This window comes from Choloepus didactylus, chromosome 12, assembly GCF_015220235.1.
Source record: "Choloepus didactylus isolate mChoDid1 chromosome 12, mChoDid1.pri, whole genome shotgun sequence".
NCBI lineage: Eukaryota > Metazoa > Chordata > Mammalia > Pilosa > Megalonychidae > Choloepus > Choloepus didactylus.
In genome coordinates, this window is record NC_051318.1 from 38,220,302 (window position 1) to 38,235,091 (window position 14,790).

A 14,790-nucleotide genomic window follows, 5' to 3' on the forward strand; every position below is an offset into this window, starting at 1 on the left:
AGCCACCACAGGCTGCTTTATATATATTGGTTACTTGTCTACTCTTCTGTCATCAGAAAGCTCCGTAAGCTCAAAGTCTAGGTTTTACATCCTCTTCAACAACACTGTGCACGTAGCAAGTTTACTGTATACTGGATGCATCATTTAGAAAATTCTAGCATTTAAATTTGTTAATACTTTTTTTTAATACATTTTTATTGTGAAATTTAGCATATATACAGAACAGTGATAACTTTCAAAGTATGACTTAACAAGCAGTTAGAGAGCAAGTTTCAAAGAACATTAAGGGTTACAGTTCCACAATTTCATTTGTTTCCTTATTGTAATATATAACGTATATACAGAAAGGTAAAAACTTTGAAAGTACGATTTAACAAGTGGTTGTATAGGTAATTTCAAAGAATGTTATGGGTTACATTTCCACAGTTTCAGTTATTTCTTTATTGTGAAATATAAGATATATACAGAAAGGTGATAACTTTCAAAGTACAATTTAATGAGTAGCTATAGAGCAAATTTTAAAAAATGTTATGGGTTACAGAGCCACTATTTCAGTTATTTCCTTGTAGCTATTCTAACACCCTAGCATCTAACTTAATAAATTAATTAATATTTATATAAAGATTCAGTAGTCATAATCATTTGTTAAATCCTGTCTTGTCTGTTGCTACCCCTTCCTCTCGTTTAATCACTTTCTCGGTCTTCAAGGGTACCTAGTCAGTGTCTACCCTAACTTGTTCATATTGAAAAGGGGTGTCGACATTATGGGGAAGGGGGCTGCATCAGGTTGATGTTCTTAAAAGAGGCTGTTGCCTCTGAGTTTTAAGACTTGTCTGGCATAGGAACACTGGTGGATTTAAGTTTATGACAAATATACTTAGTGAGTAAAACTTCTAGAGTCTCATATAGGGACTGTGCTGGTTTGAATGTATTATGCCCCCCAGAAAAAGCCATATTCTTTGATGTGGTCTGTGGGGCAGACGTATTAGTGGGGATTAAGTTGGAACATTTGGATTAGGTTGTTTGCATGGAAATGTACCCCACCCAACTGTAAGTGATAACTGATGAGATATTTCCATGGAGGCATGGCCCCACCCATTCAGGGTGGGCCTTGATCAGTGGAGCCATATAAATGGGCAGACAAGCAGAAGGAACTCGGTGCAGCTGCACCTGAGAGTGACATCTTGAAGAGGAGCTTACAGCCAAGAGGGACACTTTGAAGAAAGCACAGAAGCTGCAGATGAGAGACATTTTGAAGATGGTTGTTGAAAGCAGACTCTTGCTCCGGAGAAGCTGAGAGAGGACAAATACCGCAAGTGCAACTAAGAGTGACATTTTTGAGGAACTGCAGCCTAGAGAGGAATGTCCTGGGAGAAAGCCATTTTGAAACCAGAACTTTGGAGCAGATGCCAGCCACGTGCCTTCCCAGCTAACAGAGGTTTTCCGGACGCCATTGGCCATCCTCCAGTGAAGGTACCTGATTGCTGATGTGTTACCTTGGACACTTTATGGCCTTAAGACTGTAGCTGTGTAACCAAATAAACCCCTTTTATAAAAGCCAATCCATTTCTGGTGTTTTGCATTCTGGCAGCATTAGCAAACTAGAACAGAGACCTAGGTATTTTGTGACTACTGTTTAGGGCTTGACATATTGCAGCCATTTGGGATGTCTAGCTGGAGCTTGTCTAAGAGTATAGGCACGATAGCTTGTCGACTCTATTTGAAATCTCTTAGCCACTGGAACCTTATTTTGTTACCTTTCTTTTCCCCCTTTTGGTCAAGAAGGCATTTTCAATCCCTTGATGCCAGGAGTCATGTCCCATGTTTCCAGGGAGATTCACTCCCCTGGGACTCATGTCCCATGAAGGGGGAGGGTAATGAATTTATTTGTTGGGTTGGGCTTGAAATTCTAGCATTTTTGACACAGAGGAGCAATTAAATAAGCTTTTGAGGTCAGGAACCATGTTTTGTACTTTGAGTACTTTGAGTACAGTTGAAAGGTTGGAAATTTCTAGAAAGTTGTTTGGAATATAAAAAATGAGGTAGTGGTTGATTTAGGTACCAGTTTCTTGCCTCCCAGTTTCACAAGTTTCCCAGTGGGCCTGGGGTTCAAATAGGTTCAAACACCCTAAAGTCAATATAGTAATAAGAACTAAAATTTTGGGGGGCACTAATTGTATGCCAGACACTCCCTCACTTCATCTCCTTAACAATTCTGTGAGATGGGTATACTTTAGTCCCACCTGCAGATCAGGAAATTGAGGGTTAACCAGGTTAAGGGTCATCTAAAGGGATCATACAGCTGGTAAGGGTCAGAGGCAGGATTGAAATCCAGGCCTCAACGTTTTGTGTTCATGCATATCATCTTAGCAAAAAAAAATTATGCTTAAAAAAAAAAAATTCTTAAGTCTGTGACCCCAGATTGTTTTAATAGGACTTCTACTGCATTGTTTAAACATCTTGGGCTTAGCCTTTTGTTATGATTGAAGAATTAGAGAAGCCTCAGGATCCTGTGTGGATAGCTATGAAGCAAAGCTTACTTCATTTTAGAATTCATATTTTAAGGATCTTGCTCACTAGCTAGTGGAATCTGCCTTCCCCATCCTCCTCTTTTTCCTAGCCTTTTCAGACATTCTCTTATGTATTCAGATACCTGGTAATGTGGGGAGTGTTTGATTTTGGTAAGCCACACCTTTCAGTACATGTTCTTAGGAAATACTTCGAAATAATTTAATTTGCCTTTAATTTAGAGTTTGCCTTTAAATGGTATCATTATTGATATTTTTTTCTGCATTAAAGTAACTTCTACAAGTGGAAACTACCAAAAGCAAAGTCAAAAGACAAATGGGGAAAATAACTTTTTGCAGCTTATATTACATAATATTAAGTTTTATCCTAATTTGTTAAAAGCTACTGTTAAAAAAGGCCAGTAACCCCAAAGAAAAGTGGACAAAGGATACAAACAGTTCACAGAAAAGAAAATATATGGCTCTTCAATATGTGAAAAGATGTTCAACCTTATGACAAGAGCACTGTAAATAAAAACTCCCCGAGATAGCCTTTTTATTTCACCTATGGATTGACAACAAAAATTTTGATTATCTTTTGTTGGCAAAAGAAAGGGATAACTAGCACTTTCATACACTGCTGGAGGCTGTATAAATTGGGACAACCTTTTAAAAGGGTAGTTTGTCAATAATTTGTAAAAATTTGTATGGAGTCTTTTGACCCAGCAGTTGGACTTTGGGAACTCAACAAAATGACATGTGTAAAGTTCTCCATTGCAGATTGTCTCATAATAGCAAAAGAATAGAAAGAAACAACCTAATGTCAGTAAATAATGGTTTAGTTGTGGGGAAAAAAATGAGGCTGTCCTTTATGGACGGATATGTGATGCTTTCTAAGAAATTTGAAGTAAAAAAGCAAGGCATAGCAGGATGTGTAAACGGTGTTGCTGTTTGAGTAAAAGGGAGGAAAGCAAATAGGTATTTGCTTATGTATGTGTAAAATATTCCTTTAAGGCTACATGAGACATGATCATTTTGGTTGTGGAAGGGGTGTTGAGGCAGCTGGGGACCAGAGGATAGGAGGAGGCTTTTCACTGGATAAACTTTAAAATTTAAAATGTTCAATACTCAGTTTAGTTATGAAGTACATGTTCCAGTTGCTAATGCTGACTGTTATGCTAAATACTAGAAATGGATTGGCTTTTATAAAGGGGGTTTATTTGGTTACAAAACTTAGTCTTATGGCCATAAAAGTGTCCACGCTATGGTGTCAACAAGTATACCTTCACTGAAGGAAGGCCAGTGGCATCCGGAAAACGCCTGTTAGCTAGGAAGGCATGTGGCTGGGGTCTGCTGATCCCAGGTTATGGTCCAGCTTCTCTCTGTGAGTTCTTCAAAGTGTCCCGCTTGGCTGTAGTTGCATCTGGGCCTGTGGGGCTCTTTTTAAAGTACTCCAGTGACTCAATAAAGGCCCACCCTGAATGGGTGGGGCAACACCTCCATGGAAATAATCCAATGAAAGGTCTTGCCCACAGTTGATTGAGTCACATCTCCATGGAAACACTGAACCAGTAGGTTCCAACCTAATCAACATTAATACATCTGCCCTCACAAGATTGCATCAAAGAATATGGTGTTTTGGGGGACATAATACATCCAAACTGGCATAGTAGACAAATCGTTTCCTATCTCTTATGAGGAAATTGTATTAAGGTCATTCATATTTTACATTGAGGTCATTTTTTTCTTAAGTTATTCTGATTAAAATCATCTTTGCAAGATTTCATGAAACAATTTTTCTTAGGGAATTAGTGCATCACAAGTTGTGCTGGGTTGAATGTATTATGTCCCCCTAAATGCCATTATCTTTGATGCAGTCTTATGTGGGCAGATCTATTAGTGTTGATTAGATTGTAATTCTTTGTTTCCATGGAAATGCGACCCACCCAACTGCAGGTGATAACTCTCATTGGATGATTTCCATGGAGGCATGGCCCCGCCCATTCAGTGTGGTCCTTATTTAGTTCACTGGAGCCCTATATAAGCTCAGACAAAAAGAATGAGCTTGCTACAGACAAGAGGGACACTTTGAAGAACACAGGAACTGAGAGAAGAGCTGCAGGTAAGAGAGAGTTTGAAGACAGCCATTGAAAGCAGACTCGTGCTCTGGAGAACTAAGAGAGGACAAATGCTCCAAGAGCAACTGAAAGTGACATTTTGAGGAGGAGCTGCAGCCTAGAGAGGAATGTCCTGGGAGAAAGCCATTTTGGAACCAGAACTTGGAGCAGACGCCAGCCACGTGCCTTCCCAGCTAACAGAGGTTTTCCAGACACCATTGGCCATCCTCCAGTGAAGGTACCCGATTGCTGATGCATTACCTTGGACACTTTATGGCCTTAGGACTGTAACTGTGTAACCAAATAAACCCCCTTTATAAAAGCCAATCCATTTCTGGTGTTTTACATCCCAGCAGCATAAGCAAACTAGAACACAAGTCATGATTTAGAAGGTTTTATGAAGGCATAATTATATATCTGGGCAAGCGACAGTGCTTGGTCCTTCCCTGAAAACAGGCAAAAGTTTGTGCCTTTACTAGGCATTCCTTGTCAGAGGCTTTTGCTTGCCTCGAGGCTTGTAATTCAGTAATAATTTTTCATACTAGTGTAGACCGCCTGTGAATCATTGTTGCAGATTTTATTTTGTTCAGAAACTGCTTGTAAAGAAATACTATTTATTCTTGTTAATTGGACTATTTTACATTTGCCAGGTTATCTTAAGGCATTTGTGGTGATTAGATTGATAAAACTAATACTTTTCTTTTGTTCAGTACTTTGAACATTACAAAATACTGTCACATTCATTATCTCATTTTATTGGCAATTGAACTGTGAGGTTTAATAGCACAGGTGGTATTACCATCTTTTTATGGATGAGGCATCCAAAGATTAGAGGATTTATATGACTTGCTTAATGTCTTATGGTAAATTAGCGATAGTCTTCCAGCTGGAGATTGCAGGGTGTGTGCATAACTGGCTCTGGCAAAAATAAGGAGAGAATTATTGGTCAGTAGTTCTGGCCCATTAACCCCTTCAGGCTTAGAAATGATTGTGTACTTCAGTGTTGCTCAGTTGGGGCAATTTTGCCTCCCAGGGAACACTGGACTATATCTGGAAACATCTCCAGTTATCAGAATTGGGGATGTGTTACTTGTCTGTAGTGGGCAGAGACCTGGGAAGCTGCTAAACTTCCTGTAATGCACAAGACAGCCCCCCGCAACAAAGAGCTAACCCGAAATGTTAGTAGTGCCTAGGTTGAGAAATCCTGATGTAGTTGATGTAGAACATCTTTCACTTTCCCAAGCTTATCCATTTACTCCCTTGTGAACATTTATTTTAGGATGGGTAGTGGTAGAAATTAACGTTTGGGATCATGACTAATGGCCCATTTAAGAGAATATTTCTGGTGTCCTTGTTGAGTGTATCTCCTGCATTTGAAGTGTGGTGCTACAGATATGCAGTGCTGATGTGGCACAGGTTATGTATCTGCACCAGAGGATTCTACAGATTCTTGTCCTTCAGGATCTCCCCCTCCCTGTGTCTGTTTTTTCATAATGTCTTCAGCATCTCTATCCTGATCCTCATTGTGAGTCAGGCAAAGTTTGTTTTTACTTTTCTTCTCTTATTAGCACTTTTCTCTCTCATTCTTAGTCTTCTCTTTTAATAGTAAAGAGAAACCAGTGGTGGTGGGGGTGGTGGTGTAGTTTGGGAATTCTAGGTAGGAAGGGAAGGAGCAAGGTAGAACCCATAGTTTTAGGGCTCATTGAGACAGTGGGAAATGGTCAGTCTTGAGAGATCTAGAGACTATTGGAGTATGGAGGAGAGGAGCTGTGAAGAATGAAAATGTCTTCTCCAATGCAACTCAACCCCAAGACCAGAGAACACACCAGGAAAAAGTTACCCATGAGTTTTAATTAGGGATTTACAGGAGGATTTTTCCCAATGGTGGCAAACAAGAGGAAGAGGAGTTCTTTATATAGCTCAGTAGAGCCTTGGGAGATTTGGTTACAAAGGAGCCAGGGCCAGAGTCTCAGGAAAGTTGATTACCTACAGTGATTAGGCTTAAAGACCTTCAGTGTCTCTGCTCTGGTCCAGTGAGCTGCTGTGTGCTTACGGTTCCACCCTGTTCCCTGTGGGAGGGGGTGTTCCGACCCCTGGGCTGCCACAGTGTCGAAGGGAAGATGACTAAATATTTGAGCAGTGGAGTCACAAGAATGGGAAGCAATGGACGACTGGAGAACACTTGGCAGGGCTGTTCTTTGAAGGGGGGATGAGATGTACCTCATCCTTTGAGGCAGGATAAGAGTGAGAATAGACTTCGGATATGGAGAATGGAATAGGGGAGCTGGATACTTGAATTAATGCCCTCAGAGGCGCGTCCCTGTGAGCCCTCTTGAAGGAGGTGTAGAGGGGCGGGCAGCACACCCCCTGGCAGAGGGAGCAGCTTGTGCAGAAGCACGCAGGTGGTAGACCTGGTGCCTTCCTGGAGGCGTGGAGAGGAGGAGTTGGAGATGAGATGAGAAGCTAGATGGATACATGTTTGTGAATGTCCACTATGCCAAGCCAAAGAATTTGGAATTCATGTTAGAATTTTTTAGTCGAATTTCAGCTATTTTGATACCACTGATTTTCCTTTAAAAAAAAAAAAAAATAGAAAAGGGACTTGCTGTCTCCACTTGAATGCTACATGGACAGCCAGTCCAAACTTGTCGTCTCAATTGCAACCCGCTCTTCTCTTTCTCCAGTGTTCCCTGTCAGGATGGCATTGCTGGTCATGTATTCTGGAGAGCCCAAACCTGGAACTCACTGTGCACCTGCCTCCTACACTTCCTCTGATTATGTCCACTTCTCACCAGTGCCATAGCCACCTCCACCATCTCATCTTGCCCTAGACCCCTGCAGGAACATTTCAACTGGCCTCTCTTCCCACTCTTCCATATACATTGAAGTGTTGCTCCAAAATGCGTATCTCCTTTTACGCTTCCATGACTTCTCACTGCTTTTTAACTTGGGCCACAAGATAGGCATGAGAGTCTTGCCTTTTTCTCTTGCTTAACTTCAGGTTACTCTCCACCTTGGTGCCCTCCTTGCACTCTCCACCATTAGGTCCTTAACACGCCAGGCTCTTTCCTGCCTTACCAGATGCACAGCAGCTGCCCTTCTGTCTGCCATGTGCTTCTCTCCTCATGCCCTGCCCCCGCTTCTCCTTCTGTCCCCCAGTGCAGCTCATCATTTGGTTCATCTTAGAAGGCACTCGCCTCCTGACTCTGTCATCTGATATGTCCCCTGCCCTATTCTCTCATGGCACCTGCTCTTCTTTATAGCGCTCATTAAGACGTATAATTCGTTGAACAATTGTTGAAGGTCTGTCTTCCACTCTAGAAAGCAAGCTCCCACGAAGGCATGTGCTCACCTCCGGCGCCTGACACGCAACTGGGAGAGGCTGCTCAGTGGTGGTGCCTCAGACTGTAATGAATGGGGGCTGGCCTCAGAGAGATGCAGAAGCATGTGGTATAGTCAGAGAGGGGGGAGTGGAAAACCTCTTCCGCAGAGCTCGGTGATTTTTTCTTAGTTGTTGGTGCCTGTGAAGCGTAAGTAGAGAAAGCTGAAAGTGCAGGTTACATGAGGTTGGGATTTGGTTATATCCAACGTGGTGGAAAGAGAGCAAGGGAGTCCACGGTGGCAGTGAAGTCGCCAACCCCACGTCTAAGTTCCGCAGGCAGGCTTTGAGTGACTGGAATGACCGGCACACCCAGTGACTGTTGAAAAGCAAGTTTGGCAGAGAGTGGCAGCAACCAGGGGAACTTCTCACGGTGCAGTTTCTATTCCCTGATTAGTGGTGCTAGTGAAACTGGTGACCCCCCTCCCCCCAAAAAAAGAGGGCCAAGTCAAGGTATTTGAAAAGAAGTGACCTGCCTAAATGACCGAGAAGCCATTTCTCTAAGTGCCTGTGATCTGGTGGGCCCTTTGTTTGGGCAGCGTTCACACCACCAGCATATCTGGTGCAAAGGATGAGCTGTTTTATAAAAACAGAAGCAGGGCTGCTCTTTTTACTTCCTCTCCCTCTCCAGGAAAGAGAAAACCTTTATAATAAAAGGGTAGGCTTTTATTTAGCCTTGGAGCTGGAGAGCACCTAGTAAAGCAGTTAGTTGCTTAAATGCCCCGCGAGGCATTAGGAAAACAGAAAAATGGATTGGTTTATCCCTTGTTATGGCTTTCTGGAAGAAAAAAGGGGCATGTTTAAAGGGTTATTTTGTTTAAAGGGTTACTTTGTTTCCTCCCAAGTTACCTTCCGAGCTAATGCTGATAATGGGAAGAGAGTAGCGGAGGTGTGTGAGGAGGCTGGGGCTCTGGATGGCTGTGGTGCACCTGGGTCCTGCTGTTTCAGGAAGCAGTGTGGTGATACTGGAATCGCTGGAGTCAGCAAAAGGTGTCCCCCCCCCCCCCCCGCCCGGGGTGTAATACTGCACAGCTCAGCTGCAGATGCGGTAGAGGTGAGGAGAGATTATCTGCCTGCAGAGAGCTCATCTTGCTATGAGCAAACTCGCCCTTAATGACCATAAAATAAAAGGGGTGGATGCCGAATCAAACAGCAGCCATAAAAGAGGGAGTGGTGATAAATATTTGAAGTACTAAGTCACCTTATAGAAAAATAGTTGCGCTTTCTGGTGCCATGTAAGAAAGCTCTTTCCCTGGAAGAGTTTATTTCTAGTTAGCAGACAGGATGTTTTTGGAATATCTAGAAGGAGTGGCACATTTACCAGTGAGCAGATACAGTTGAGCATATTTGTGAAATGAAATGGTAGTAATTGTTCTGATGGGCTTTTTTTTCTTGAAATCAGAACTGGGGATGATTGGGCCTTTTCAAGACAGGCACCCGTGCCTGATAGATCTTTGTAACTTGAGTGCCTAGCACAGTGACTGGATGGTTATTGAATGAGTAAAATGGTTTTTCTATAAGGTAGATCCAAACCATTATTTCTTTTGTGTCTTTTCCAGTATAGAATGAAATTGCCTTTATTATACTAGTAATTAAGAGCATTTAAAAACTTGAGATAGTATTCCATATTTATTAAAATTTAGGCTATGTAGAATATCACAGTATTAACCCCAGATGTCTGAATTTATTTTAAAATTTAAAAGGATTTTTTTTCCAATGCAATATGTGCCTCAGTGCCTCTGTAAGTGAATATACAATCAGCATAATTTACCATTCCTTGATTACAGAGGACCATAATTAATATTTATTGACTTGAACATGCCAGGCACTGTCCCTAAGCACTTTAGTTCACTGTTAAGTGGGAAACACAAGCAAATCTAAAATTCACACTAACAGGTGCTGAAGTAAAAGTTTGCAGAGTAGGGGAGAAAGGCAGGTGAAGGATTTTCCTGACTGAGCAACCTGTGAAGGCAGAAAGGCTAGAGAAATTTTGGCACATTCAAGAGAGCAAGCTCGATGTAGTGGATGTAGTGGGAAGTCCAGGGCCTTCCTTGGTGGTGTCCTGAAGTCAGGGCTCCGTTCTATCCAGAAGGTACCAAAGAGCCTTGGAAAGGTTTTGTTTGTTTTCTCTTGTGGCACACAACAGCTGCCATTAGTGTTGAGCAAGCAGTGAAGTGTGCTGATGTGGCACACCCATGGACCTACCTTCCAAGTAAGGGACCGGAATGCCAGTGATACTATTAGTGTTCATTTACCCGACTAGCCTTCCTTTCCAGGACCCTCGGTAGTCAGGGGAGGGCTCAGGACTCAGACCGGGTCTGGCTCCACACCAAGGTTTTCCAACCACTGTTCTGGGCTGCGTTCTTCATGCACAGTGGGTGTTTGGTTGTTTTTAAGGGAATAGCACTTTGGGATTTGCGTTTTAAAAAGAGAATCATGGAAGTATTGAGGAGGGCTGGGAGTCTTTAAGGGAGACAAAGGAAAAAATCGGATGTGCATGTCTGATCCTGTGTGAGGTGCGGGGCTGAGAGGATACCACGTTAGGCTGGGAGCCTGGTTTCCTGCAAAGCTCTCTGTCCATCTGTCTTCCCCAAAACAAGAGTGAAGAAAGTATGGTAACTTGTGGGTGTGTTGGAAATTGCCTTTCTGCAAAACAAATGAGTGAATCAAAGGGTAACCTGGCCACGCCGTGTGGTTTTCTTCCCCTCCTGGAGCGTTGCCTTCACTTTGCTCACGTGGACTTTGAATCATTGAGGTCCTCAGAACTGCAGGTGGGAGGAGGAGAGAGACTTGGTCCCCTCTTGCTCCCAGGGCAGGGTGGGTGTGTCGGAAATAAAGCGGTGCCTGTAAGGGAATAAACGCTCTCTCGGTTCTGGAGGAGAAAAGAATTTATTTACAATCTTGCAAGATGGGGCGTCCAGCCAAACACGCGGGAGGCTGGCGCGCCAGAGGAAGAGAATGGCGATGTTTAAATCCCCTACTCCTAATTCGCAAGTCCCTCCCCTGTTTCCCCATTGACTGGGTACTACAGAGGTTACAGCCTATCCGAGAACACTAACTAATTCATCTTTTGAGATTTTAATTTGTACAGCCAATCCCAGAGAGCCAACTAGCTCATTATTGAGATTTTGAACTGATTAGCCAATGCCCCCCCAAATTTTTATTTTTTTGCTATGAGTTCCCGCCTCTGATACTACCTCATGTCTCTTTACATCAGGCAGATTCTCTCTTCTCTTTGTCTGGGGCTTGTTTAAACTGGTTTTGCCTCCATTTCCCTTATTCCATGCTGTCTCTATGTGAAAACGAAACTTATTCCTTTCTTACAGGTGTGACTGCTGCTGGCCTACATTGGCTTTGGGGACTGGTTCTCAAACCTCGCACTGGAGTCACCCATTGAGGAGGTTTAAAAAGAGTGACTACCTCTGGTTGTGCTTCATAGGTCTGGAGTGGGGCCTGGGTCTGCAGTTTAACAAGTTCCTTAAGAGTCCTACCAGAGATCCCTGACCAGGCTTTGAAAGCTCACTTCCAGTAGAGTGGAGATTTTCTTGCACTCTGGGATTTACTGTATAGTACTCACCTTGATGCACATCTTGCTGATATATATTTATAAACTTATCTAGTTCCAAAATAACAGTGAAAAATACTCTTAGGATTATTTTAAAAGTCATTTTTTCTGATTTTTGTTTTAAAAAGAATTCTCTCTTTTGTTTTTGTAGGATACCAAATTATGGATAATAATGGAATATCTTGGTGGCGGCTCTGCATTAGATCTAGTAAGTATTTTGATGAATCCAAGTGTTTTCTCAGTAAAGCTGTATGGGTATATCCATTTAGTTCCCTCTTCCTTTTAAGTTGCATGAAAAAGAAACTAAACTTTCCCTTATAATATGTATTTTTGCTTCTTAGATCTTACTGAGAAGTACGTTCTGCTTTGAAACCAGTTGTCTTGTTTCATGGGAAAATAAATTCTGTAAACCAGTGAATTCATTCAAAGAGGCAGTGAAGACTTTGGCGTGTAATTATCTTACTTAAAAAGCAGCTAGCTTATTTTTCAAAACTGGTTATGTCAATGTTTTAGAGCTAATACCTACCCGTCATTTATATTTGAGCTGGTAACTTTAGCTTCCAAAATAGGAATGTAATATTTTTGTTTAAAATTAATTAGAATTTTTTAAAATTAATTGTTGGAGACTACTCCTGGAGATGATTTCAGGAGTGCCAGGCGGGGTCTCATTACTGAAGTGTGATGTAAAATATCGGAACAATAGTCAGACCAAGGAGAGGAGTGAGCATTTCATGAATGTATAAGCTGAGGTTGATTGCCTTGACAGTGCTCATGGTGAATTGATGATGTAACTTGGATAGGTACCAGTCATTGGGTCTCCTTGTCTGGAGTTCTGCCTACAGTGCCATTAAAGTATGCCCATCCACTTACAACATAGTGGAAGCTAGGTATAGGATCACTTTAAACTTAGAATCTGAGATGTGCATTTATTGGTAAATTGAGATTATGTTTTGGGCTGGGATGGAATACTCAAAACTAACCACTGTCTCATAAACATTGCTTAAGTCATCCTTGAAACAGTGCCTGCCAAAAAAAAATTGTTTAAAGAACTCACTCAGTTGTTTACCACTTGACATGTCATTCCCACTGAGGTATGCTGGCAGTAAAATCAATGTAATCACTCTTTTCCTACCCTCCTGTAAAAACTGGGGTTTTGGGTGAGTGGTGATTTCCAAGATGGACCTAATGTGTCATTTTAGTGATTGTGGATGAGTCCTCTTTAATAGAAAGTTGTCAGGATGATGGGTTCTTGGTTTTCACAGCTGTTGTGTTTTTTAGTACAGCCTCTAAGGAAAGACATATTCTTTGATAGAGAGGGGATCTCTTCTCATAGTAACATAGTACTTGGTAGTTTTTTGGAAGGTAAACTTACAAAGCTATGTGTATGTTCCAAATGCCTTCAGGTTAGGTACCTGTTCTAGTTTGCTAATGCTGCCGGGGTGCAAAACACCAGAAATGGATTGGTTTTTACAAAAGGGGGTTTATTTGGTTACAGAGTTACAGTCTTAGGGCCATAAAGTGTCCAAGGTAAGTTATCAACAGTTGGGTACCTTCACTGGAGGATGGCCTATGGCGTCCGGAAACCTCTGTTTAGCTGGGAAGGCGACTGCTTTGGAATTCTGGTTTCAAAATGGCTTTCTCCTGGGATGTTCCTTTGTAGGCTTTCTAGGCTTCTGCTTCTCTCCAGAATGTCACTCTCAGTTGCTCTTAGGGCTTTTGTCCTCTCAGCTTCTCTGGAGCAAAAGTCTGCTTTCAAAGGCTGGCTCCAAAAGGTCTCTGTAAGCTTCAGCTCCTTTCTCATCTTACATAAATTCCTCAAAGTGTCCTTCTTGGCTGTAGCTCCTCTTCAGAATGTCGCTCTCAGCTGCACTGAGTTCCTTCTGTTTGTCGGCTCATTTATATGGCTCCAGTGATTTAATTTAGACCCACCCTGAATGGGTGGGGTAACACCTCCATGGAAATTATCCAATCAGAGTTGGGTGGGCCACATCCCCACAGAAACACTCAAAGAATTACAATCTAATCAACACTGATACCTCTGCCCACACAAGATTACATCAAAGATAATGGTGTTTTGGGGGACATAATACATTCAAACCAGCACATAATTTTGCAAGATAAGAGCAGTTGGTCGTAATGATGTATACGATCTCCAGAAAAAAATTTAGTATGGTATAGACAATTATGCTATCTGTGAAAAACTAGATAAATTTTATGACTTACTTTTGGTTCCTTTCCATAAATATACTTATTATGCAAAGAGCTTTTCATTTTTTTATTCTTTTGGGAAATATAACAGGAGTGTAGAAAATTCCTCTTGTTTTGTGTAATTAGATTTACTGTTATCTTAAAGAATTTTATTTGTGGCATATGTGAAGTTGTTTGCAGGAACTCTGTTCTCTGACATTGAATCCTTCAGAGCAACAATTCTAGTCTTCTAAATGCTTTAGTTTATTCATTCTTAATACCACAATAATTTAATTCATTTGGTGTTAAGTTTCTTTGGAGCTTTGAATTGAACTCTCTCAATGAAATTTGAGACATTACAGTTGGAAGGAGGTGTGCAGAACTCTCCACTTAAATATATTTATATATATGTAAATATATACATATATAAATATATATATCTCCCATATAGTGTGAGTCTTGACATATGGCCATTCACCTTCCACTTAAAAAGCCCTGGTAACAAGAACTAGGCATTTCTTTGTGGCTATCCCTAATCATCTCATTTTAATGGATAAAGAAACAGACTCTCAGAAGTTAGGAGCACCAGCTAGCAAATAGCAGAGCTGGGCTTTGACCATCATTTTTTCCAACTGCAAAGGTTTTTCCACCTTTGACCCCATGCTGTCCTTCCCCTACCCGAATTTTGCTGTCTTTCTCCATCTTTTATCCCCTTTTTGTCAACCTGCCTCCAACCCTCAAAGAATAGGACACATTTTAATGATGGGATGCAATATTTAACTTTTTTAATGTTGAAAACCATTAGGATTATTTCGAGGGGGTCATTATGTTTATAAAAGATTTTTTTAAAAACCATATAGTCATGTATAAAGATTTGATACCATATAGACGAATAGATGGACTTGGGGGTCATTTGTTTGAAAAATTCTTGTTTGTCTTGAGAGTATGCACGAGGGTCTGTGTAGTGCTTGTGGTTTAGATGTGGCTTTGCAGGAGAACCCCTATGGAAGAGCATGATGACTGGTGATACCTCAT

The 14,790-nt window shown here is 41.5% G+C and overlaps 1 protein-coding gene across 1 annotated transcript in view; it reads left to right on the top strand.

Moving 5' to 3' along the window:
- STK24 (serine/threonine kinase 24) overlaps positions 1-14,790 on the top strand; it is a 147,797-nt gene that overhangs the window by 88,641 nt on the left and 44,366 nt on the right. Inside the window, 1 exon segment of the mRNA XM_037800492.1 lies at positions 11,720-11,776. Within this exon segment, the coding sequence (XP_037656420.1) occupies positions 11,720-11,776 (57 nt within the window).